Raw genomic sequence first — 25180 nt, forward strand, 5'->3', positions numbered from 1 at the left:
CGTGTAAGTTTGTATCGGATATTTAAGTATATAGTGGTTTAACTGACTTACTGTCAATAACCATCAATTGTATAACTGAACAATTGAATTGTCCCCAAATAACGTATGTCACAACTACTTTATAATCATATCATTAAATACATGTTTTCTTTCTAGCCCAACATTATCAGATGGTAGGCTTTTCAAATCGCTCTGCGTCAGTGGTCTGTGGTCCGTACGTCCGTCCTTCCGTCCGTCCATAAAAATTCTTGTTATCGCTATTTCCCAGAAAGTACTAAAGGGATCTTTCTAAAATATCATATGTAAGTTTCCCTTGGTGCCTCGTTATCCATATAGCTTTTTAAGACCTATTTCTCAGAAAGTGCTGAAGGAACTCTTCTCAAATTTCATATGAAGGTTCCCCTTGGTCCCTTATAATGCTAATACATTGTCGGACCAGTCGGAAAACAGCATACTCAACAGATAGTTCTCAGATTAAATATATAGGTTTTCCTTGTTTGAAAGGTACTGAAGGGATGTTTTTTTAATTTACCCAGATTAGTAAAAGGAAGGGGAAATTAGAGAGAAGATCAATCCGACATGGAACCTATAAAAATCAGTCAATGGTGGGCGCCAAGATCCCTCTGGGATCTCTTTTCTTATACAAAATAAACAGATTGCCGTTTTAGGTTGAGGGATAGAGCAACTAATATACGGAAAGCTTTCACTATGACGCTGATATATTTTATAAACATATTCATTAAAATCAGTCCCTTCAACGAAATTGTATGATACCTTCTTGTTTTCAATCGATTTTAAAACCCATGGTGGAAATTTCGAAAATTCTTCTTTTTTTGTGGTTTGAAGGTATATTTCCAATTATGGTGCAAGAGTTTGAGCTGCTGATGTCGTTGAGCAGATGTATTGGAGTAATATTTACAACATTTGCTGTTGCGTATATCTTTGCAATATTAACACTGTATAGCGACGTTTAACCATCAGAACCAGTAGACAAAGTCAAGAGAAAATTAACACTGGTATTTTGTGTATTAGCGCTTGTGTTTGGGATTTACTCCATGGTTGCGGGGATCTTGTATTGTAAATTCACTGTTGGCATATGTGTATTTTGCTGTGTGTTTTTAAACACTGTAAATACATATTTTTTCAACTATGTTTATCAAGTATTTGAAGCCATATTGTTGAGCTAGGTTTACCAAAGGAAGCAATACAGAATAAACTGTAGCCGGGGTATTAGTATATGCTTGTCGAACCAAACGGCATATATAAGGTGAAATTGAGACACAATTATTGTTATAAGATAGTTTTAACTGTATTTATGTAGGTAAATGTTCATTAGTTGCTGCTGACAACAGATATGTGATTTTGATTATTGTGAAAAGTAAATAAACACTAAAATACATTCGATACTGAATACAACTAGAAATGAGAATGAAGGAAGATTAACTAATAGATATATTAATATTGATACATGTAGTTTATGATTTTCAATGGTTTTATTTACTTGACAATCTTCGGTTATAAACAATTTAGGAATCTTCCACTCGGCGTGAGGAGCAATTGTGTAGCTAAACATAATTGTCTGAAATAAGCAATGTTATAGCTATAGATGTACGAATGTGATTCAGCCTGATGTCTCGTGTGCATCTGTTGTATGTATTTGTAGTAAGCCCAGTGATAGAAGTTAATGATATCATAGCAAAAACAAAACAAGAAATAGTATACAATTATATTGTTATTTATTATAAAAGCAAAATGCATGTACATGTGCTATACTTAATACAATTATAAACATTTTTATCAAGAAGGCATGTTAAAATAATTACATTATCCCTTGTCCATTCATTCTTCAAACGTATTATCTCGTTTATCATAACTTTCGAGGTAGTCATATGCATGTTGATAACCAATGAAAAAGTGTTCTGACTGAGTTATCCCCCATTGTACTCTTCTGCAGATTATTGCACATGTCTTTCAACACACTGTTCCATTGAACTTCACACAGTAACAATACATAATAGTGTTAATATCTGAAAAATAAACATGCCCGCACTTCCGTCCTGGGTAATCAGAATATTTAGTAAAAGCTAGTTTATATTTTGCAAAAGATAATAATATGGTTTTTAAGGAATGATATTTTTTTCAATATTCATGAGATCATGACAATATTACCCTCTGGACATGGCAAATATGTCCAGAAAGCCAATGTTGTTATGACCTCATGAAAAATATATTTCATTCTTAATATTCACAAAATGATCAATTTTGATATTTTTCTGTAAAAGCACTCAATAATTAAAACAAACCTTTTTTCATGATTTACCTGGTAGTGACGTCAAACATAGAACAACCGTTTTAATTCGCGGGAATATGTCTGACAATTCTTGACACGGTCTTAGCAACCGTCAAAACAACACAAACAAAACTTAGTTTCAACTACAACTGAGATTTTTGAAGTGATTTCTATGTTTTTAATATTTAGAAGAAAGGTTCAACATTAGATATATGCAAATACCACATTGATCGCGTTTATTTGAAAGAACCAGAGAAGAAAAATAATCGAAGATGGATAATACTACTTGTGGCTTCGCGGTTCCCGCCATTATAATACACTGTAATAAGGCTAACATTGTTATAAAAAATGAATGTAATGTTCGCCAATGCTTTCAGGCATACTGAATATAAATGTATATATATATATAATAACAAATACATAAAAAACATACTTTTTCGTCATCATTATCATTGAATAATGGCACTGTTCAGAATACACACTCTTACTTAACGTTCTTTAAATCTAATATTAAAAATATCATTGAATTATGGAGCCTAATCGATCTTGATTTCGAAATATGTTTTAACCTTTTGTGAGATGCCTCCGTTGCTTGCTAGGTATATCCGTTTTAAGCCCATGTTATCACTTTTTACTGCTGTATCTTATTTGCATTGAAGGGTGCTGTTATCTTATGTTGAACACTTTCTTGTGTTAAATGCAGCGATAAATAATGTCTTTCAGAGTAATTGTAATATTCATAGAAAGAACATTGATAGGTATATATAACATGCAATATTAAATGTTCATCCAGTTTTGTAGGTTGCATTCGTTGATTTCTTATTATTGTCGAAAGGCCAGATCAGCACGTGCAGTATTTCAAATTTCCTATCAGAGATCAAATCTATTCAAATTCATAAATTTACACTTGATTCGTCTTCATATACTCTTCATACACTGACGATAACCAATACTCTCTAATCAATAGTTTATGAAAAATATAATATCAATTATTAATATGTAAATCTGTAAACTATTGATTACGAAAAGGCATATGCCTGAAATAATTCGATTTACAATGTAATACCATTGTGTGTATACTCCAGTACTAATTTAACATACGAAAGTAATAAAATTGCAACGAAACAACGATAGTGAATCAATAGAATTATAAAAAGAATATTATTCTACATGGCTAGCTGTTGCAATTTTCGATTTGTACATCAATAAAAAAGGTTTTAATCATTATATTTTAAATGTGATATTACTGTGTGAATATATATTGATCGCAAACACGAACATTTCTGAGAACCATTTTCACTCTTTTCTCCATTTCTCCACCCATTAACTTTTACAGCATCAGTGATATGACGACCCAAACCAATAACCCATATACCTTCAATTAATATAATTACAATGTCGCTTTACCGACTGCTTAAACATACTTGGTACTTAATGAACTTGAAATTAGAATTGTGAATACTGATACACTGTTATACAACCAGTGTATCGTAGCGGATCGATAAAACTTTATTTTTGTTGATTGAGTTAGTTGGTACATGTACTTCTAAATCAGAATAACAACAACGTTCAGCATACAGATCAGTTTTCCGACCTATAGGTAGCAGTGTACAGTAAAAATGCCAAATTCTGAAAAATATGGCACATGTTTTAGATATGTAAACATTGCCAGTTAACCTTACATATAACCTCTAATAAAATATATATATTTGAAATCTGTACAACATCGGCAATTTTAATAGAGCTCTGAAGGATAAGTAAACTGATATTTTCTGTGTTTTTTAGAGCTGTGAATACCATGGGAACAGCTTAAGAAATTCTCAAAAATTGCAAAATATTATGATATTTGACCCAAAATGGCACAATTCTCTACACAATTTTTTTTCTGAAACCTGTTTAAAATTAAATATCTCTATCCCAAAGACAGAATTAATCTTGTTTGGACATATACTGTAAATTAAGTTTTTCCGCTATCTTACCTTTACTGTGGGCTTCCATTTTGCGCTGTAGGCGAAACTAAATTTCCTCTGTAAACACACATTCGGAAAATCCGGTATTTAAAATCCGGAACCAATTTATTGATTTTTGTTTTAATAAATGTGAAGCCTGTATGTACTACTTCATAATGAATATACCAATTATAGTGTACATTTATTTTTACATTTTTTATGCATATCATAATACAGGAGTTATTTGCTTAACAAAAAAATTGCCCATGGCCAGGCTGTCTTACTGTGGTGTGCTACCATATCACCGTCTGATTAGCTAAACTAAGGAATGTTCAAAACACACACAACATCAATTCTGAATGTATATGTGTAGTACGTTTATATTAATGTAAATATACAACATTTTGGCTCACAGTTTACACATGAAACATAATTTGATGTATAAGACGAAAGCCGACAAAATGGCTGGGATCATTACAATAACATCAACTTTGTGAATTGCTGGTTCACGTTCATGTCTCTATAACTATCATGTTAATAACTTTTCTACGTGAACATATTAAATGTCATCAAACATCATGTATTTGCTGCTGTACAAGGTTATTTACTTGGACATCGGTATCATGTAGCCGGTGCCTTCACTCTGTCTAGGGGGACACGGTGTCGTCGATCGAACTGCATTATTTGGCTGCGTTGCTGGCTCCACGTAAGGTAGACTCGGTTCCCTAGGTTTGATCTTGTCGTATATTGAATCTGGCCTGTGTGGACACGGAAGACTTGGCAAAGTCTTGTTTAATGATAACTGGCACGGAGACTCCAGCATGCCCTGGGTTCCCCCTCCGGACGCTTCTGAATCTTCTTGTTGACGGCTTGGTTGATTGGCGACAAAATATACATTCGGTTCACTCCTTGTTTCGTGTACAGGACTGAATGTTCGCCTGCTGATTTAAAAATTTTACACTTTGTTAAGAAAATAAATTTTGTTAATGTGGCATATATGATACGAACTAATGACTAACATCTCTTAAAAGAGCATATATAAATATACGATATTATTCATAGCTCATGGATGCAAAAGGGAAGATACAGGCATAACATAGATAAGGTGATATACTTACGCCTTCTTCAATACAATATATACTATAACTATTACAGTAATTGATACGATAACAAGGGCAGCAATTCCAGCCCCGGCGGATATCGCTGTCTGGTTATTATCAACAGGAACAATGGCGGAATGGCTTGTTTTAACTGCAAATAATACATGCAATTCAAATTCATGTTGTTAGAGAAACCTTACGTCAGAATTGATGAAAGGATAATAAATTGAACGATTTCATGCATTTGATATATGAATATGAAGAAAAAAATAGCTATAATGAAAAAAAAACTTGTATTTCGTTATGAGAGCAAAAAAAGATTAGAAGCTCTGAGTGTCCCTTACAAAATCCGACAATATATTTTCGACCCTATCATAGATATATGTAAAATATTAATCAACTTAATAGGAAAAATCGATATATCCGAAATTGCACTGAAAATGACATACGCTTTATTTTGTTTCTCTTGCCATGGTTTACAAAGAGTCAATATGTCACAACAAGTTATGTTCTTTTATCTTCTATCCCATAATATGTACGTATGCATAATCAAAATATTTAAAAATGGGAATCTCAGTCAGTGTCAAAGGTCACCTTCTTTAAAACTGGAATTCATTCGCACATCTATTTTATTAAAAATCCTTACTTACGTTGACAGAGAAGTTGTAAATTTTCATTCCACTGTCCATCCTCTCCACATCTCACTGTGTTAGACGCTGTTGTACTGGTATAACCCAAATCACACTTGAAAGTACACACATCCGCGTGGTAACGTGTACACGAGTCGTCAAACTTCCCATTTGATATGGCAAATGGACAACGTGTAACTGTAATGTACATATTATCTTTCATGACAGATATTGATTTTTACCATCACGTTTCTAATATTCAACTATAGAAAACGCATTGATACACATAATTCGTCTGTCCTTCTTTACATAAGGTACGCAATCAAATATTAAAACATAATAATCTGATAATTTTATGACGTACCAATTCCTATTGATGAAAAAATGTAAATTACCTCCTAAACACGTGTAGGGATCATCCGACTTCAGATATGTACCGTCCTGACATGCGCAGTACGAAGACGAGGGTGTTGCTTTCGGCAGACAGAAGGTACTACACCCGCCATTGTTTCTTGAACACACGGGACTCACTAAAAATATTGATTATTAAAAGTTGCATGATATATACTTATGACTTCAATGTTTTGATATCCTAAAATGAAGTAGTTACTTTAAATGTATGGAGTTGTCATTCCATGGAATCTGACGTGTTAAAGTAATATCAGTATTTCTGAAAGCCAATGGGAATAATGCATATAATAAGTACAGATCTGTTAGTCTGAGAGTTATATATTTATTTCCAAATTGTAAGATAAACAGTATTTTTCTAACATCCTTCGGATGAATAAATATTCAAGTTTTTAATATCTTGTTTAGAAGACCACATCTTTTCGCCTACCAATGCATTGTTGAGATGCAATCCCGAAATATTTAAGATGTTGATAAATACTATGACGTAATGGATACATTGTGCAATATATGATTATTGATATCCCTTAAATCACCTATACGATACCGATGAAATTAACAGATACTCGATATGTACAAAACCCACCTGGCTGCACTTGTCCTGGATGTACAAAGACATTGATTAAGATCCCTAATTCGGCGTTGTCTTTCATAAAAGTAACTTCAGTCTCACTTGTAAGATTCATCTTAACAATTTTGCTGAAAGAAATTGTTGTAAACGTGTAAGACGGTCTCATGAAAATTGAACACAAAGCTGTATTTAGTTAGAACGTGTAAGCACATATTCGTAATATAATCACCTTCTATTTCAGTTGATTTAAATTTCAGAGTATTTTATTCTGAGATTTCTTATGAATGATATTTACAATTCATATGCTGACACTTATATTTTCTAGATAGCTGTACGTGCATTCTGTTTATAACAAAACTTACGTCACCGCTTCTGTCGCTCTGGGGAACTTTAATCCACAATGAATAAGACTACCCTTCATTAGTTAACGCAATGAATGGCGCGTGTATCACATATTCATACATTACACTTACCATCGTATTTTAGACCTTTCTACATTAATTATCTCATCTTTAAGGTAATTATATTTTGTATTACTCACTGTTTTTCATTGGACGTTACGTATAAAAAACCACCAGCTATAGCAATGGATCTTATTTGTGAAATTTGGGTGGTCAATCGGGACCGTGCAGAACCGTACAGACTGCTCGACTCTATGCCCCCGCCTTTAGATGACCAGTACAACCGGTCAGCTGAAAAGATAATAATTTTAATTGTACTTTTTTTTTTCAACGAAGGGTATTATGTGGAACGAATCCCGAAGAAACCCCTCTTGGTCGAGCAAATGGTCGCTCAGGTAAAGCCGAGTGCAATACCACTGCGCCACCCGGCCGCCATATTGATTATATTATTTTGTAACCACAAAGAAGTGCGTATCGTGATGAAAAGACATGGACTTCAGTATATTTGATATATATTTTTATTTAATATACACGACAATTGTTGTCGGCAATATGACAGAAACCATAAACGCTACTTACTTGTGTAGTCAATAGCAAGGTTAGTCAGAAGCTCGCTGGGGCTCAGGGCGACGATGACGCTTGATGATGTTCCGTCCATCGAAGCTCGAATAATGTTGGCAAATGGAGCGTATTCATTTTGATGTGTATAAAACAGCAGGCTATTGACAGAAGAATATTGGAAATGTAGACGGTACTTCTTTATAAGTCATAAACAAGTGATATTATAAGATACATGATTATATTAAATAGATATCAACGTTCTTTGAAAATTACATTGTATGCATATATGATACTGTGTTTTGAATACAAATACTATTAGTACTAGTTTCTGATTAAAAAGTTCTTTTTCTATGAGTTATAAATTTTAGATATCATATTCCACTAGTGCAGTATTTATGGAATCATTACAATGTCCGTTAGTTTTCCTACTTAGTAAACGGGACAATAATCACGGAAGGAATACAAAGACATTGTAATGGGTCACTCTGTTTCATAAATAAATTTAAATATAACTTAATTCCATGAATGCGTATTCATTTTATATACTGAATGTCAAACTGGATCATACAGTTGTTTCTCAGACTTGTCAATGATGTTAGGGACAAAAACCTTCATTAACCATTTTACCACACGGTGTCCGGTATGATAAAGTAAATAGTAAAGAGTTTCTGGTTTCACATTTGAATTTGTTAGGGTTATATTATGGATATGATTATCTGCGGTATACAATTTGTATTAGATAACGGGTCTTGTCACTTCAGTGAAGAGCGTATACCCTTCCGAAACATGTTGTCTCATTAACTTTGTATTTTTCAGTGGCTCTCATAGAATTAGTTTTTTGCTGATATTTCCCCTTCGTCTTATCGATTTAACTAATACTGTGACACGGTGTTATTTTCATTTTTGCTTCAAACTCATTTCGTTTATGTCGCTTTTGTCTGTTAATTCTGCCCTGTTGTTGAAGTATGTCATTATTTTACTTTATCAATTTGGCTAATAAAAAAGTAGTGTTTTCTGATATATACTCACCCCTTCGACGGATATATGGCTAACCCGTATACAATACTTAAGTCATTCACCAGAATTTTATAAAATCTCGAAGAAGGTTTGAGTACCCCAACACTACCAGGGGATGTCGTCCCGGCTTCACCTTGTACTGCATAATACAGATTACCGCTTGAATGATCCATTTCCAGGACAGTTGGAAATGAATGGCCTCCTGTACATACAATTTAAATATTGCGTTTTGATTCTAGGATTTGACAGCATCTCAAAACGTAAGGTTTTTTTACAAGAAAGCAAATATAAAAAAAAATACAAACCGTTAAAGACCAGTTTTGAAGGTATGTCGGCATCAGATCAGATCAGATTCAGTATCGTTATCGTTTCTTAAGCAGATTAAATAAAAAGCAATTTAACAAGTAGACTCGCATGAGCCGTCTTTATATGAAAGTATGCAAGTGAACTTTAAGTTATGAAAAAAACAACAACAATGTGAGTTATTTTGCTTAAAAACTCCTCTAATAACTTATAGGAAAAGAAATAAATACATCCGTCAAAGCGAAAAGCATGATAAATATAAAAAAAGCTGGGTTTTTTTCATACCTGTTGCCGTGAATACTACTTCTAAGTTGCGTCCTTTGAGTGTTGATTTAAAGATGCTGCCATCATTAATTTCACTCCAAATTACAAACGAAGTTTTGGGGTCAAACAGTGCATCAACCGGCCTACCACCGGTATTGATGTCTAAGGCAGTTATTTGTGCATCCAATGTAGATACTTGAAAAACGTTGCCATGGTTTAAGTCTGTCACCAGCAGGAAGTTAGATGATTGTGGTACTGAAAGTGAAAGAATCAGAAGGGCGATAACATTCAATAATTAAATATTTGTTTTCAGTTTCGATATATTTTGTTCCTTGAAATTCCAATGTATTCTAAACATTCATAAGTATAAAGTTCAAACATTATTTACCGCTGCTACACGTTTTCCCGTCCGATTGAAGAGTCAGTCCATATGAACATTCACAAACGGCATCTCCGAGTATGCCAGTCATGCAGAGTTGTTCACATCCACCATTCAGTTTAGAGCATGGACCTATACAGACCAATATAATATAAAAACATAAGATAACCAACGGAATACGAATGATGGTTTACTCATTTGATTTTTATTTAACAGCCAGTTAGAAGTGTGTTCGACTGTTTTGAAGCTGTTTCTTTGCTGAAGATATTTGTTTTGTGTTGTTATAGATTATCATCGCTTGAATTTACAACAGGAAACCGTATCAATAATACGAGCTATGAAATAAAACAAACTTACCTTTTGACTGCCTTTGTAATGCCTCGTCGAAAATTGCCAATCCAGTGATCACCCCTAAGTCGCTTGTTAACGTGGAGGTTTGTAAAGAATCACGTTGAAGACCTTTATAATACAACTCAGAATGTGTAGATGTAGACCAGATGGCATATCTCTGAAAAAAAATGTGAATTATATAAATTATCTTATGGGGGTGGTTGTACATTGCTATTCAATGTATGCCGTGTTGTTTTATTTCTATAACAATATCGTACTCAAATTTACAAAAATGTTCCCATCATAATAATCTCCCTATTATATTATTACTTTGTTGTAGTTAACCACACGCTTTCAAAACGACAAAATGTTTTGATTTAAGTTGCCGGAGATCGATATTTAATAATAATTTCATTAATGTCAATTTCGAAATTTAAATCATATGGAATTAAAGAATAAATTAAAGATTATACATTCTCCCAAATTATACGTACCTTGTATATTATCAGTTTGTCCACGTATTGAAGGTCGTTGAAAAATTGGATATCACTGCCGTTTCGTGCTACACTAGTAAACTTGTCGGACTGTACAATGTACAGTCTGAAGAATAAAATGAGATAAAGCAAATTCAATTTTGTCGATGCAAGGCGAGAATGGTATGAGAAGACAGTTCAATACATTTTTGATTATCACAAAAGAGAACATATTGTTCGAAGTTTAATGTCCTTGTTATAGTCATGGTCATATCAGAATTGGTGTCAATGAACCATCAATAACCAACCACGACATAGTTCTCTTGTATTTCAAGAGTATTTCAATTGAATAGCGCGAACTTTAATTTGAAATATTCATATCATGAATGATTTCATACATAATTGTTATTCATTTAAGTTAAATAAAAAAATCAACGGGCACAAAGTTCTCTCAATACATAATCGATTTTGTGACAAGAAATTGATAAAATGATGAATAATGATTACGTCACAGTAAGAGAACACCATGGTTATTACCATGTCATGGATTGACAACACCATCATGTATTAAACCAACGAAAGTGCGAAATGATGAAAGTTTCCAGGTTGGAAAATAACATATTTGCATTTATCACATGACTTTAGATTTCAATGTCAAATGTAACAAGACATATATTCTACATCTGTTGGTTGAGGTACATCTAACAACGATTAAAAACAATGCAGGTTCCTTTGTCACGATACACAATATGCAAAATGAAATTCTATATATGTACATTTTAAGTCTGTGATATGCTAGTCTGCCTGAATGGTCATATAGAGTTATTATTTTGCTTTTGTCTTATTGGGAAACAAGAGAGATTTCAATATAAAGTAAAGCTAATAAGGAAATACCTGTCACTTGAAGTATCGAAGAAGATATCTTTTATGAATGCTGGGGCTACCTGCTTCAGTATAGTGGTTTTCTCTTTCGAAACAAGTGACATGGATATAATACTCATGTCATACCCACTCGTTCCCTCCACCCAGAAAAGCGTTCTGAGAACAAAACGAATGCTTGTCAGTCAAAAAACACAAGGAGCATTTTATAAAAATAATAAGATTTTGATACATATTTCATTATAGATGCTGGATATTATTTCCTAGTTACTCAACGCCATATCATCAATTTGACAAATATTGAAATTGAATCAACACCAGGTAATTTGAAATTAACAAATATACTCTGAAAATGTGTTTAAATTCGTTGACAATATAATAATATAGTATAATAACCAGACCTGGAGTGTGAATCTATGGTTAAGTGAGAAGGAGGTGAAGATACTTCGACAAGCTCCCTGGCAGCAAGTGTTGCTATGGTAGCGTATTTCACCTTGCCTCTGGAAGACCAATACAGATTTCTGTCTTTCCAGTCGAATACAATCCCTACAAAGATTAATTATAGTTATAGCATTGGATGCACATAAACATTTTTACGTATTCATCTTTGTCATTGCATAGTTTCAGACTAATCGCGGTAGTTTGATGACCTGATACAATCAAACATCAAACGTAATTGATAACTAATAAGATCAAATATTCAATAACATCAAATACTAGTGACGAATGTACCCATATACAAACTTGGGTGGCGCGGGCCTGAAATGACCCAAATCATTACAGTCCTGTGGCGTATTTTGTGCTCCACCTTTTTGGCTATATAAGATCAAGATATTGTTTATGTTGTATATAATATGAAGATACTGTTTATGTTGTAAATATGTTTAGGCAGCATGGCCGACATTGTTGTTACCATGCCTGCCATGTTATTCGTCATTTAATAAAATGACATTTACTGGAAACAGTTCTTCTCTGTTGTTCTTGATATATACTTGTGACTCATTATAGGTAGCAAAAAACATAGCTAAGTCGTGACTTTGTTATCGTGATGAAGATTTCGACATAAATACAATTTATGCAAATAAATAAATTTATGTTGTACATCGTAATATTATGTATGTGTGTAATTTAAGTAGCCAAATTAATGGAGTGATTACTTATATAACACGGCTGAAGTAAATCGAGTTCTCCCACAAACAAAATAAACCCGTAACCGATGACGGTAATACGATCATGACACGATGGAGGGGAACCAAGTACACCCACACATGATCCGACATCCAATCAGACAGTCGGATTCATGCCACGTGATCATTTCTGATATTTACTTTCAAAAGACTGGTGCTCGGAATTTCGTTGTCCCACCATCCCACCCTTCTTTTTAAAAGCTGTACTTCATCTCAGGCGTAGTTTGTCCTCCACTTTTTTGGCTATATAATAGGCGTATTTTATGCTTAGGTTGTAAATAATATCAAAATACTGTATGTTGTTGGCGTATTTTGTGCTCCACCTTTTTGGCTATATAAGATCAAGATATTGTTTATGTTGTATATAATATGAAGATACTGTTTATGTTGTAAATATGTTTAGGCAGCATGGCCGACATTGTTGTTACCATGCCTGCCATGTTATTCGTCATTTAATAAAATGACATTTACTGGAAACAGTTCTTCTCTGTTGTTCTTGATATATACTTGTGACTCATTATAGGTAGCAAAAAACATAGCTAAGTCGTGACTTTGTTATCGTGATGAAGATTTCGACATAAATATAATTAAATGTTCTCGAGGTGTCTTAAAATCTAAATGTCTCTTTAGAAATAAAAATGTGCATGATGAAAAAGATCTTAGTCTTGATTAATGCATGGTTCACTGAAATATCAGACTATTGTTAAAAACGTTAATAGCGTAAAGATCCGTATTTACCTGACACCGTGTCAACAGCGGCTATCTGACGGTTTTTGTTTGCAGCCATATCGTATTCTTTGATGAAGTTCGATGCCGCATCAACGTAGTAGATAAGTTTGTTACTGGTGTCGACTGTCAAAAACTGACAATCTTGTCCAACGCTATCAACACAAAGAAGGGGATCGCTGTGGCCTGTTACTGTACGGAAATTCAGCAAACATATGTTGGTGGCGTTTGAAACCACTATTGCTTTATTGTAGAGTGGGTGGTTTTCTGAAATAAAGGTAGATTTTCTGATATTTTATATTAGTAAATGATATATTAAATATAGTAGTTGTACAACTTTTGTACTGTGTGTACATGTATGAATGTATTTATCAACTAGTGGTTTTAATGATAGCTATAACTATATTGATGCCTGGCTTTAGATCATTCGCAAGGCCATAGCCGTAATGCATTAAAGACATTGCAGTTCGTGGATTTGTTTTATACTCAGTTATGGATCAAGAGAATGAACTTAGATTATCTGTAGAATTACAAAAAAAAAAAAAAAAAAAACATATGAGAAAATATAAATAAAATGTGAGATTGACAAGTATCAAACCAGTGTGTTCATTTTATATACCTGTACAATGAATTTCGTCTGTATTCAATGTGTATCCCTCCTTACACATGCATTTACCACTGGGTTGAAGGTTCACACAGAAGTGTTCACATCCCAATGTTGAGCAACCATCTAAGTAATAATATATGTATGCATTTTAATCGCCAATTGATACCGTATGTCATTTTATTTAAGACTGTATTTGGAAGTTTTTGTTAGTGACTTTGGTGTTTTTGGTTTCATTTAAATGTCATTGTGAAAATTGCACCTTTGCCGCGGAAACAAATACCTGGTATACTAGGCTTTAGTGTGTCCTTAAACATGGCAATTGTGACTGGATATTCGTAGTACATTTGACGAACAAAAGCATTGGTTCCTGTAGATTTGACGATGCAACCCCACGCAGTACTGTCATATGAAGTTGCACATACATGTTCCTTCAACAAACACTGAGACTTTTACATATTTGTTTAAGAATACGTTTAATTAATCCATTACTGAGTTTGGAAGGGATTATAAAAAAGACGCAGAAGATATTACTTTATTAATTATTTTAAAGCAAATATAGGATTAAAAACAGTAGAACCAAGATAAATTAAACTGCGCCATACAACTGTTGATGAGTAGGAGATGACAACAAAACTTAAAAAAGGTAGAAATACATGTAACATTTAGCAGTATTTTTTTAACTCAGATGTTGTTGTTTTTTTTATCTTTTTTTTTATGCAAAAATTAACCTGCAATAATTTTCTTCTACTACAATACGACAATATGTTAGGACATTAGTATAATGAACAAGATTCATGAAATGAGACGCTGCCTCTGATGTAAAAATGTATAGGGATCAACGTACTTATTGATTATAATGAAGGAAATAAATCAAACCATAAAGAACAAATAAAAAGTGTAGTTACCGTATCTACTGTTATGAAGCGGAAATTTATATTTATTTGTTTGTAAACAATCTTCCGGCCAGTCCCGTCATACGATGAAGACTCTATGGAGTGTCTCAAACTGTCAGTCCAAAAAAGCTTTTTTTCGCCAGCGTCAATTTCAATATCTTCTACCATCAATAGACTGGTAGTGATGATTGGTATTCGGGAGGTTCCATCCAACAACGCTCGTTCTATTCGGTACCCAGATGGTGATACATCAAACCAAAACATATATCTGAAACAGAGGTCTTTAACAAATAAATCAGAGATGAAAAAGGTTCTATTTGGGATAAAAAGTATAATTTCGTAAAATGATTGAGTATGTAATAAAGGTGATTTATGAAATAGTACTGAATTTGATAATTAAAAAATTCCAAATGCAAATTCCATGAATTTCATCATAAATATAGAAACACAACGCTTAACAATAGGCTATGATGATTTCGATAATGGAAAGTTTGCCATTTAAACATCTGCAATATAAAGATAACTCCAAGTCAAAATACATGTAGTTTAAAGAGGAAAAATTCATTGCAGTAAAAACTAATGCATTAGAACATGATTCGTCATAATCGTATAATCCTACAAATCGTACCCTGCTGTAGAATCCACTGCTAATGCACTTGGCTTTTCTATATCGTCCTGGATTATGACCCTGTACATGCTCCGGTCTGTCGTATTAACAGGCTGAACAGCTATCCAGTTAAATAAGCCGTCCGTCCAGTACATGTTTTCACTGACCCAATCGTACGCTATTGAGGTGAAAGCTGAACTTGAAATCCCACAGTGGACATTTTCGATATTTCCTGAATCCAAACGGTTTATACACTGAGAGATGATATCAAAGAAATATATGGATCCGTCAGCTACATTGACGTCCATACTCCGGATTTTGACGTCACTCAAGCCAAACGAAGTGAAATTATAAGGCGATGATTCTGTGAAGCTCTTACCATCGCCCTCGTAAAAGTAAATCCCGGCAGAAGGAAAGATATGATCACCATTTTCATCAACAGAAACAAGGATATACGAATCTATAAAATAAAAAAAGTGAAATAAATGCTTAACCGAAACGTCATCAGCAAATATATTGCTAAACAACATTTCTGAAAAGGCTTGCAGCGATTATAATAGAAATCAACATCTCCAAGAAAATTATACAAAGCTCTGGGATTAATATACTTACCCTGTGACTGATGATACGCAGGATCAAGATACCAATATTAATGACCTAACATTTCAACATAAATATTACATGTAAATGTGTGTTAATGATGGCTACATTGCCACCACGAATTAAGGAACTCTAGAGACCGGATGACGTAAAATTTGCTAACTTTATTTTTTTGTTTACAAAATTTGCATCAAGCCTAAATTTAAAAATATTGGCCCGGATGTTAGCAGAGAAGTTCATCTAACTGTATGAGTTCTAAAACAAGACACATGATTGATCAGGCATAGCACAAATCTTTTCACGGTCGATTGGAGAAGTACCACTGTTCTCCCCGATAATACACCACAAGGACATATTTGTGTTTAGTTTACCTCCTTGTAAAAATTGTTGATATGTAATAAGAAAAATGTGTTTATTTTAGCCATTAAAAACGTTAAAAAACTTATGTGCATATTAGATATACGCATACAGTTGTATAAGACAAATCCATTTCCGGATTATATCTGTTGCGAAACTGTGTACAATACCATGTACAACAAATGTATCACTTTTTTTCTGAAAAGTGAAAACTAATACAGGTCACCACTACTGAATACCGGACGTGACATTTCGCTTATTGCCTGTTTGTCATGGTGAACATAAAACCTACTCAATCCCTTAATTTAGAGTGAATTTATTTCTTTGGGTATTTAGGGATACTAGATCTGCATACTAGTATCTCTATTGGTTTTTAAACATGTCTTGTTACTAGTATGACTACTGTGATGTCTTTCGGGCAGTAAATGATACTCTAATTGACTACAGAAGGATTTCGCTGACAGCAGTGCAATGGAGAATTATGATTATAATTTATTCACACATAAGTGACATTTACATAATTCTCGATGATCATCAGATACTCCTTGATCACTAAAGGTATTTAAAAATGGACGCTATTTGTTTCAATTGTCAAGCAAAGTGCGCAATAATTATATTTTCGGCAGGTATTGATGCCCTATGATTGATGTGTGGACAGTTATTGACGACCTTTGATTGATGTATGGACAGTTATTGACGCCCTATGATTGATGTGTGGACAGTTATTGACGCCCTATGATTGATGTGTGGACAGTTATTGACGCCCTATGATTCATGTATGGACAGTTATTGACGCCCTATGATTGATGTGTGGACAGTTATTGATGCCCTATGATTGGTGTGTGGACAGTTATTGACGCCCTATGATTGATGTGTGGACAGGTATTGACGCCCTATGATTGGTGTGTGGACAGTTATTGACGCCCTATGATTGATGTGTGGACAGGTATTGACGCCCTATGATTGGTGTGTGGACAGTTATTGACGCCCTATGATTGGTGTGTGGACAGTTATTGACGCCCTATGATTGATGTGTGGACAGTTATTGACGCCCTTTGATTGATGTATGGACAGTTATTGACGCCCTATGATTGATGTGTGGACAGTTATTGATGCCCTATGATTGATGTGTGGACAGTTACTGATGCCCTGTAATTGATGTGTGGACAGTTATTGATGCCCTGTTATTGATGTGTGGACATTTATTGATGCCCTGTAATTGATGTGTGGACAGCTATTGACGCCATTTGATTGATGTGTGGACAGTTATTGGTGTGTGGACAGTTATTGATGTGTGGACAGTTATTGATGCCCTGTTATTGATGTGTGGACATTTATTGATGCCCTGTAATTGATGTGTGGACAGTTATTGACGCCCTATGATTGATGTGTGGACAGTTATTGACGCCCTTTGATTGATGTATGGACAGTTATTGACGCCCTATGATTGATGTGTGGACAGTTTTTGACGCCCTATGATTGATGTGTGGACAGTTATTGGTGTGTGGACAGTTATTGACGCCCTACGATTGATGTGTGGACAGTTATTGATGCCCTGTGATTGATGTGTGGACAGTTATTGACGCCCTATGATTGATGTGTGGACAGTTATTGACGCCCTATGATTGATGTGTGGACAGTTATTGACGCCATTTGATTGATGTGTGGTCAGTTATTGATGCCCTATGATTGATGTGTGGACAGTTATTGGTGTGTGGACAGTTATTGATGCCCTATGATTGATGTGTGGACAGTTATTGATGCCCTATGATTGATGTGTGGACAGTTATTGATGCCCTATGATTGATGTATGGACAGTTATTGACGCCCTATGATTGATGTGTGGACAGTTATTGACGACCTTTGATTGATGTGTGGACAGTTATTGATGCCCTATGATTGATGTGTGGACAGTTATTGATGCCCTATGATTGATGTGTGGACAGTTATTGACGCCCTATGATTGATGTGTGGACAGTTATTGACGCCCTATGATTGATGTGTGGACAGTTATTGACAACCTTTGATTGATGTGTGGACAGTTATTGACGCTCTATGATTGATGTGTGGACAGTTATTGACGCCCTATGATTGATGTGTGGACAGTTATTGACGCCCTATGATTGATGTGTGGACAGTTATTGACGACCTTTGATTGATTTGTGGACAGTTATTGATGCCCTATGATTGATGTGTGGACAGTTATTGACGCCCTTTGATTGATGTGTGGACAGTTATTGACGCCCTATGATTGATGTGTGGACAGTTATTGACGCCCTATGATTGATGTGTGGACAGTTATTGACGACCTTTGATTGATGTGTGGACAGTTATTGACGCCCTATGATTGATGTGTGGACAGTTATTGATGGCCTATGATTGATGTGTGGACAGTTATTGACGACCTTTGATTGATGTGTGGACAGTTATTGACGCCCTATGATTGATGTGTGGACAGTTATTGACGCCCTATGATTGATGTGTGGACAGTTATTGACGCCCTATGATTGATGTGTGGACAGTTATTGACGCCCTATGATTGATGTGTGGACAGTTATTGACGCCGTATGATTGATGTGTGGACAGTTATTGACGACCTTTGATTGATGTGTGGACAGTTATTGACGCCCTATGATTGATGTGTGGACAGTTATTGACGCCCTATGATTGATGTGTGGACAGTTATTGACGCCCTATGATTGATGTGTGGACAGTTATTGACGACCTTTGATTGATGTGTGGACAGTTATTGATGCCCTATGATTGATGTGTGGACAGTTATTGACGCCCTATGATTGATGTGTGGACAGTTATTGATGGCCTATGATTGATGTGTGGACAGTTATTGACGACCTTTGATTGATGTGTGGACAGTTATTGACGCCCTATGATTGATGTGTGGACAGTTATTGAGGCCCTATGATTGATGTGTGGACAGTTATTGACGCCCTTTGATTGATGTGTGGACAGTTGTTGACGCCGTTTGATTGATGTGTGGACAGTTATTGACGCCCTATGATTGATGTGTGGACAGTTATTGAGGCCCTATGATTGATGTGTGGACAGTTATTGACGCCCTATGATTGATGTGTGGACAGTTATTGACGCCCTATGATTGATGTGTGGACAGTTGTTGACGCCGTTTGATTGATGTGTGGACAGTTATTGACGACCTTTGATTGATGTGTGGACAGTTATTGACGCCGTTTGATTGGTGTGTGGACAGTTATTGACGCCCTATGATTGATGTGTGGACAGTTATTGACGCCCTATGATTGATGTGTGGACAGTTATTGATGGCCTATGATTGATGTGTGGACAGTTATTGACGACCTTTGATTGATGTGTGGACAGTTATTGACGCCCTATGATTGATGTGTGGACAGTTATTGAGGCCCTATGATTGATGTGTGGACAGTTATTGACGCCCTTTGATTGATGTGTGGACAGTTGTTGACGCCGTTTGATTGATGTGTGGACAGTTATTGACGCCCTATGATTGATGTGTGGACAGTTATTGAGGCCCTATGATTGATGTGTGGACAGTTATTGACGCCCTATGATTGATGTGTGGACAGTTATTGACGCCCTATGATTGATGTGTGGACAGTTGTTGACGCCGTTTGATTGATGTGTGGACAGTTAATGACGACCTTTGATTGATGTGTGGACAGTTATTGACGCCGTTTGATTGGTGTGTGGACAGTTATTGACGCCCTATGATTGATGTGTGGACAGCCTTTCTTGTATTGAACAGCAAGTAATTTCCTCTTGGCTAAATCATTACCACGATGATTACTATCAACTTTTGTTTGTTGTTTTAATATATCATTATAAACAAGTATTACTCTTCTGAGAGCTAATGTGCAGAGCAAACAATTAGTCCATTAGTTCGTGACTTTTTAATCATGGGTTTGTAGACAATGTGACAGTCAATACCAATTTCTGCAAAAGCCATTGGGGAATCACCACCGAAATTGAAATTGGTGAAATTGGTGGTTATGTGGATATTATCAGAATTGGCTTTTTAACGTTTTTTATGATTTCCGTTAAGATTACCATTAGGTATCGTTGGATTGAAGTTACTTCGAATAGTCATTAACTTAACAGGCGATGGCTTATCATTGGAGGAAAGGTTTTTATGCTACCCGATCAACACCTTATAGGTCGTTTATGAACAGGCCTATTTTAAGTGTCATGAAACCTTAATAAACACAGAAAATTCTGGTAATATCCACATTACCACCACCTTAGTAAAATACGGCGCCCGGATGTAAAGCTTAAAAGCGTCTTCTGTGCCACAGGTGTAAAGTACGGAAATGTCTCTCCTATTGAAATAATCAATCCAACAACAATTGATAATGTCAAAATATCTGATATAGATAAACTGTGATATTTATGGTCATGTCGATTGCGGATTTTGTTGTACATATTACATAATACGTGGATTTGGACATCTTTGGTAATATCCACGAGAACTGTGATCGACTTAGCAAACATTGAGAAGTGTTTTTCTTCCATTATCCTTGCAAATTATAGGCAATTTATTATATTGTTCCGTGGCCGGGTTAGTGTCCTTGAAGGACAGATCAAAAAATGAAAGAATACCGCAACCGTGTTTTCAACCCCGTCATCCGTGTTCATTTTGTATAGGAATTATCGCTGTCCCTGTGTAAAATTCATCGAGGCCTAGGTGTAAGCACCGGCGCCCGTCCATTCCGGTAATATTGCACAGGGGATAACCTGATTCGGGTAGCAGGATGGAAACGGTGAGTTTTAACTGATGTGAATTATCAATGTTCTTCAACGTTATATGGCATTCTGAGTAAGCGTATCGATAGTTGGTTCAATATAAATGTAATCTGAAGCGATGAGTTACCGATAATTGGTGTAATTAAGCTGATATAAACATCGTTTTGGCATGATGACGGTTACTGTGATGATGCGGGTATATGCTGATGATGATGTGGGTAACTGGTTTGTATAAATTCATTTAAATCGAAAACGCATTAGAATCGATGTATAATTCAGTAAACCTTTAACTTAAAAATTGTCTCAGAGGAAAATAATGTTGGAAAGCATATACATTTATCCTGTTCTTATGATTTTATACTCGTACTATCTCGCTATTTTCACTACATTCATGTACCTTCATAACCCGTTCATTAATTGCATTTTGTTTACATTTTTGGATATTATTTTTTGAATTGCTGAACTGCAACAATTTGTTTCTATACCCTGCGTCACAACCTGTACTACAATTAGTGTATATTTACGCATTAATCAAATTGATTTTCATGTAGTTATAATTATTTTATCATTATACTGTGGTCTTTTAGAATCCCACAGACCGGTTTTCAATGTAACGGAAGGTAACATAGAGGTAATTGTGAATTTGTAATATGTAACAATACCGTACTTTGGGATATTTTGGATGTGATTATATTTTTTTTAAATTTTGCGCTTGGGGTGAATGAGCCAAAATTAAACACAACATAATTTCACGAAATAAAAATTGTCGGAACAATATCCTGATTAAAACAACCGTCTTTCCGTTCATTTACTACATACCCATTACTAGCTTCCGCGGTCTGTGTTGATGTGGTTTGGAATATTAATTGTTTTTTGATAAAAACGCGTCAATAAAGGTATGTTTTAAATGTGTCATCAATTTCATTCACGTTGTTTTCATATTGATTGTTGTATTAGCTGTGTTCAAGGATAAGTCGTGTCTCGATCGATCGATTAACTTGTGTAACTTACAAAGCGAAGACTGTTTTCCTGTGCAACCAGGTGAGACGAAATACAAAAGGCTTATACTGATGTGTTCTCAGAAAATACCTATTCAAACAAAGGCTATAATCTCAGGTAGGTAATCAAATCCTGTCACTTAGTCACAGAACTTTTAATCCTTTTGTACGTGTCGAAGCGGCATGGCTTCTATATATGTAGACTTTCGTAGCTTAGTGAACACACATATCAATTACATAACTCCAGGTACATGTAAGTGCCAAAATTTAACACTCATGATGGTAAACGCCAAAATTCATTAGCTTCATTACACAAAGTATCGCTTACTCATCGCTTCAGATTATATTTATATTGAACGAACTATCGATACACTGACTCAGAATGCCATATAAAGTTGAAGAACAATGATAATTCACATCAGATAATACTCACAGTTTTCGCCCTACAAATACCCGCATCATGTTATTCATTGCGGTAATGTGTACATTCTGAATTGGTTGCATTTTTCAGAAGAATTCATACGTCACTTACACGGTGCATTTGTTATAACACTTATGACTCAGTGATTTTAAGAGTTATTCCACGGAAGCGAATTTTCTACTTTTAGTTACAGTGACCTAGACCTTTGACCGTCGGCCCTGAAACCATCACAAGAAAGCACTTTTGGTAAGAAAGATCTGCGTGAAGGTTTAGCTTGATCGGTCCAAAGGAACTTGAATTATCGTACGGAAACACAATTTTTAGTAAAAGTGACGTTAACCTTAGCACTTTGGACCTAAAAATCAATTGCAAGTATTCATTTGTAATAAGGAAATTGTGCATAACATTGGAGTTTGATCGGCCCATCGACGCAAACGACAATGACAACGCCGAAATAGTGATATCCTGATGTCAGGCGACACAAATGAAAACAAATTATTTTGGGATTATCTATGCCTATATTAAATATATCATTGCAAACAATAGGAATACAAATCGATTGGCCGCGCAAAAAAATGTTTATTACACCGTTTGAATACGAAACGCCTCGCAGACTTGTTATTCCTCCTCCCATACGTGATTGCATTCCACTTTCTCCGTGTAGCAGGTTTTTGTAGAGTATTTGTTATGGCATAGGCTGGCGTACCGCTGTATCTTAAACAGATCTCATCATGAATATCATTATAATAGTATCATTATCACATATGAATATGACCTATATACACATGTATATATATGATCTCATAAAAAAAACAGATATACCTAGTTTGAATGACTGACATTTTTACACCGATTAACGTTCATATTGAATTGAAGAAGTCAGATGTCAGTTGCTGACAAATAGAATGGAAGAAGTCTCCTTCAAATTATACTCAACTTCCAACATTTTCGATCGAAAATATGCCCCACATAACAATAAATGTAAGATAAGGAAGTATTATAAAACGCACAAACATGCATACAGGAAAGTCGGTCAAACGACTAATTTACACAAAAGAAACGAAACCGGTTAAAGACAACGGAAAACCATAAAGAAACCTGACACCATTGAGGCAACCTTAAACAGGACGAAGCTGATTATCTTCTGGAGGTGACACAAAATTTAGAAATTTGAGGCTGGCAAAATACAAAAGGGGCAAGGCGATGCATTCACACATTTCATTGTAAATATTAATTCCAAAATTAGTTTGTTTACAACCAAGCTATCGCACGCTATGATCGTCAAGTAGTTTCACAGTGGTTCTTTTTAAAAGATTACTAGATTTTACAATTGATAACGACGAGAACAATATTTCTACACATGACCTAAACAAAAAAGCGGGAAATACGTGGAAGTTAGATCAATGATAATGTGTAACATTGGAAGACATTTTAAAAAACTGTGGCTAGAGTTTATCTTTTGCTTTATGTTGCTGGTTAGCTTAACATACAGGCAACATTTGAGGTCATATGCGTATGTTTACATGTGTTTATGATACGTGCAACGAAAAAACATGAAATTTTACAGGCGGATCGAACTTCATTCAATCATTTCGCATTCTCGCGTTTTCGACCTAAAGCCGTAACGGCCATTCTTGCACTCTCACTTCCATGCGTAAGGAAGTCCGCTTATTTTCTTGAGGAACATATACATGTATTTAGGAATATACAGTATTTTATGTCGAAAATTAGAGAACGCGACGGCGAAAGTGCGAGATTTATCTAGCGTTTTCGCATTTTCGCGTTTTTGACCGACGGTCGGGAGATTAAGAAGGCGGAATTTTACCCCTAACGAGCCACAATAAGCAAAATATGGTGGCTCGCTAGTGCCAAATATCAAATCTCGCATTTTCGTACTATAATCTACAATAAACATATTTTACTTGGCACGTAAAATATGTATTACAAAATAACTAGAATTTAATAGAAATGTATGTGATTAAACGTGAAGTCTGCTGTTTTGACCATACACACTTCAAATCAATGCAATATCTTAAAAGTGTATTTTCACATATGTATGAATGTTCTTGGAATTTACAAAACTAGCATATTATTTTTGAATTTAGAAGTTAAATTGATCTAGCAAATTATTCGTAGTCAGAATAGAAATATGTAATCCCTAACCCTAAATATTCAAGGATAAAATACCCCTTTTTTACGATGTGCGACGTTTTCGCCATCGTGTTTTTGCATTCTCGTCGCCTTCTGGAGTTCTCGTTCCCTGGCCGTCGCGTTTTCGCATTCTTCTTCGAGAGAGAGCGAGAATGCGAGATTTGATATTTTGCCCTTATGAGCCATCCTATATTCTCATTTTTTCTAATATTTTTGTTTAACTTGAATAATACATGCAACGAAGTTTTTATCAACTGCATATGCTAAGGTAGTACTGGATGTGCATCTCGCAGCTACATACCGAAGCTCTGTATTTTGACGTAAGCT

General features: G+C 35.0%; 1 protein-coding gene across 1 annotated transcript; it reads right to left on the bottom strand.

The window, feature by feature from the left end:
* Window positions 1-8934: 8934 nt before the first annotated feature.
* LOC117342635 (low-density lipoprotein receptor-related protein 6-like) lies at window positions 8935-15882 on the bottom strand. Its single transcript, XM_033904835.1, has 9 exons — window positions 15596-15882; window positions 13480-13622; window positions 11956-12100; window positions 11570-11713; window positions 10697-10802; window positions 10230-10380; window positions 9882-10004; window positions 9515-9748; window positions 8935-9065 (listed from the first exon to the last, which is right to left on the bottom strand). The coding sequence occupies exons 1-9, from the start codon at window positions 15880-15882 to the stop codon at window positions 8935-8937; spliced, it is 1464 nt and encodes a 487-aa protein (XP_033760726.1).
* Between the last annotated feature and the right edge of the window lie 9298 nt (window positions 15883-25180).

Source organism: Pecten maximus, chromosome 2, assembly GCF_902652985.1.
Source record: "Pecten maximus chromosome 2, xPecMax1.1, whole genome shotgun sequence".
Taxonomy (NCBI): domain Eukaryota; kingdom Metazoa; phylum Mollusca; class Bivalvia; order Pectinida; family Pectinidae; genus Pecten; species Pecten maximus.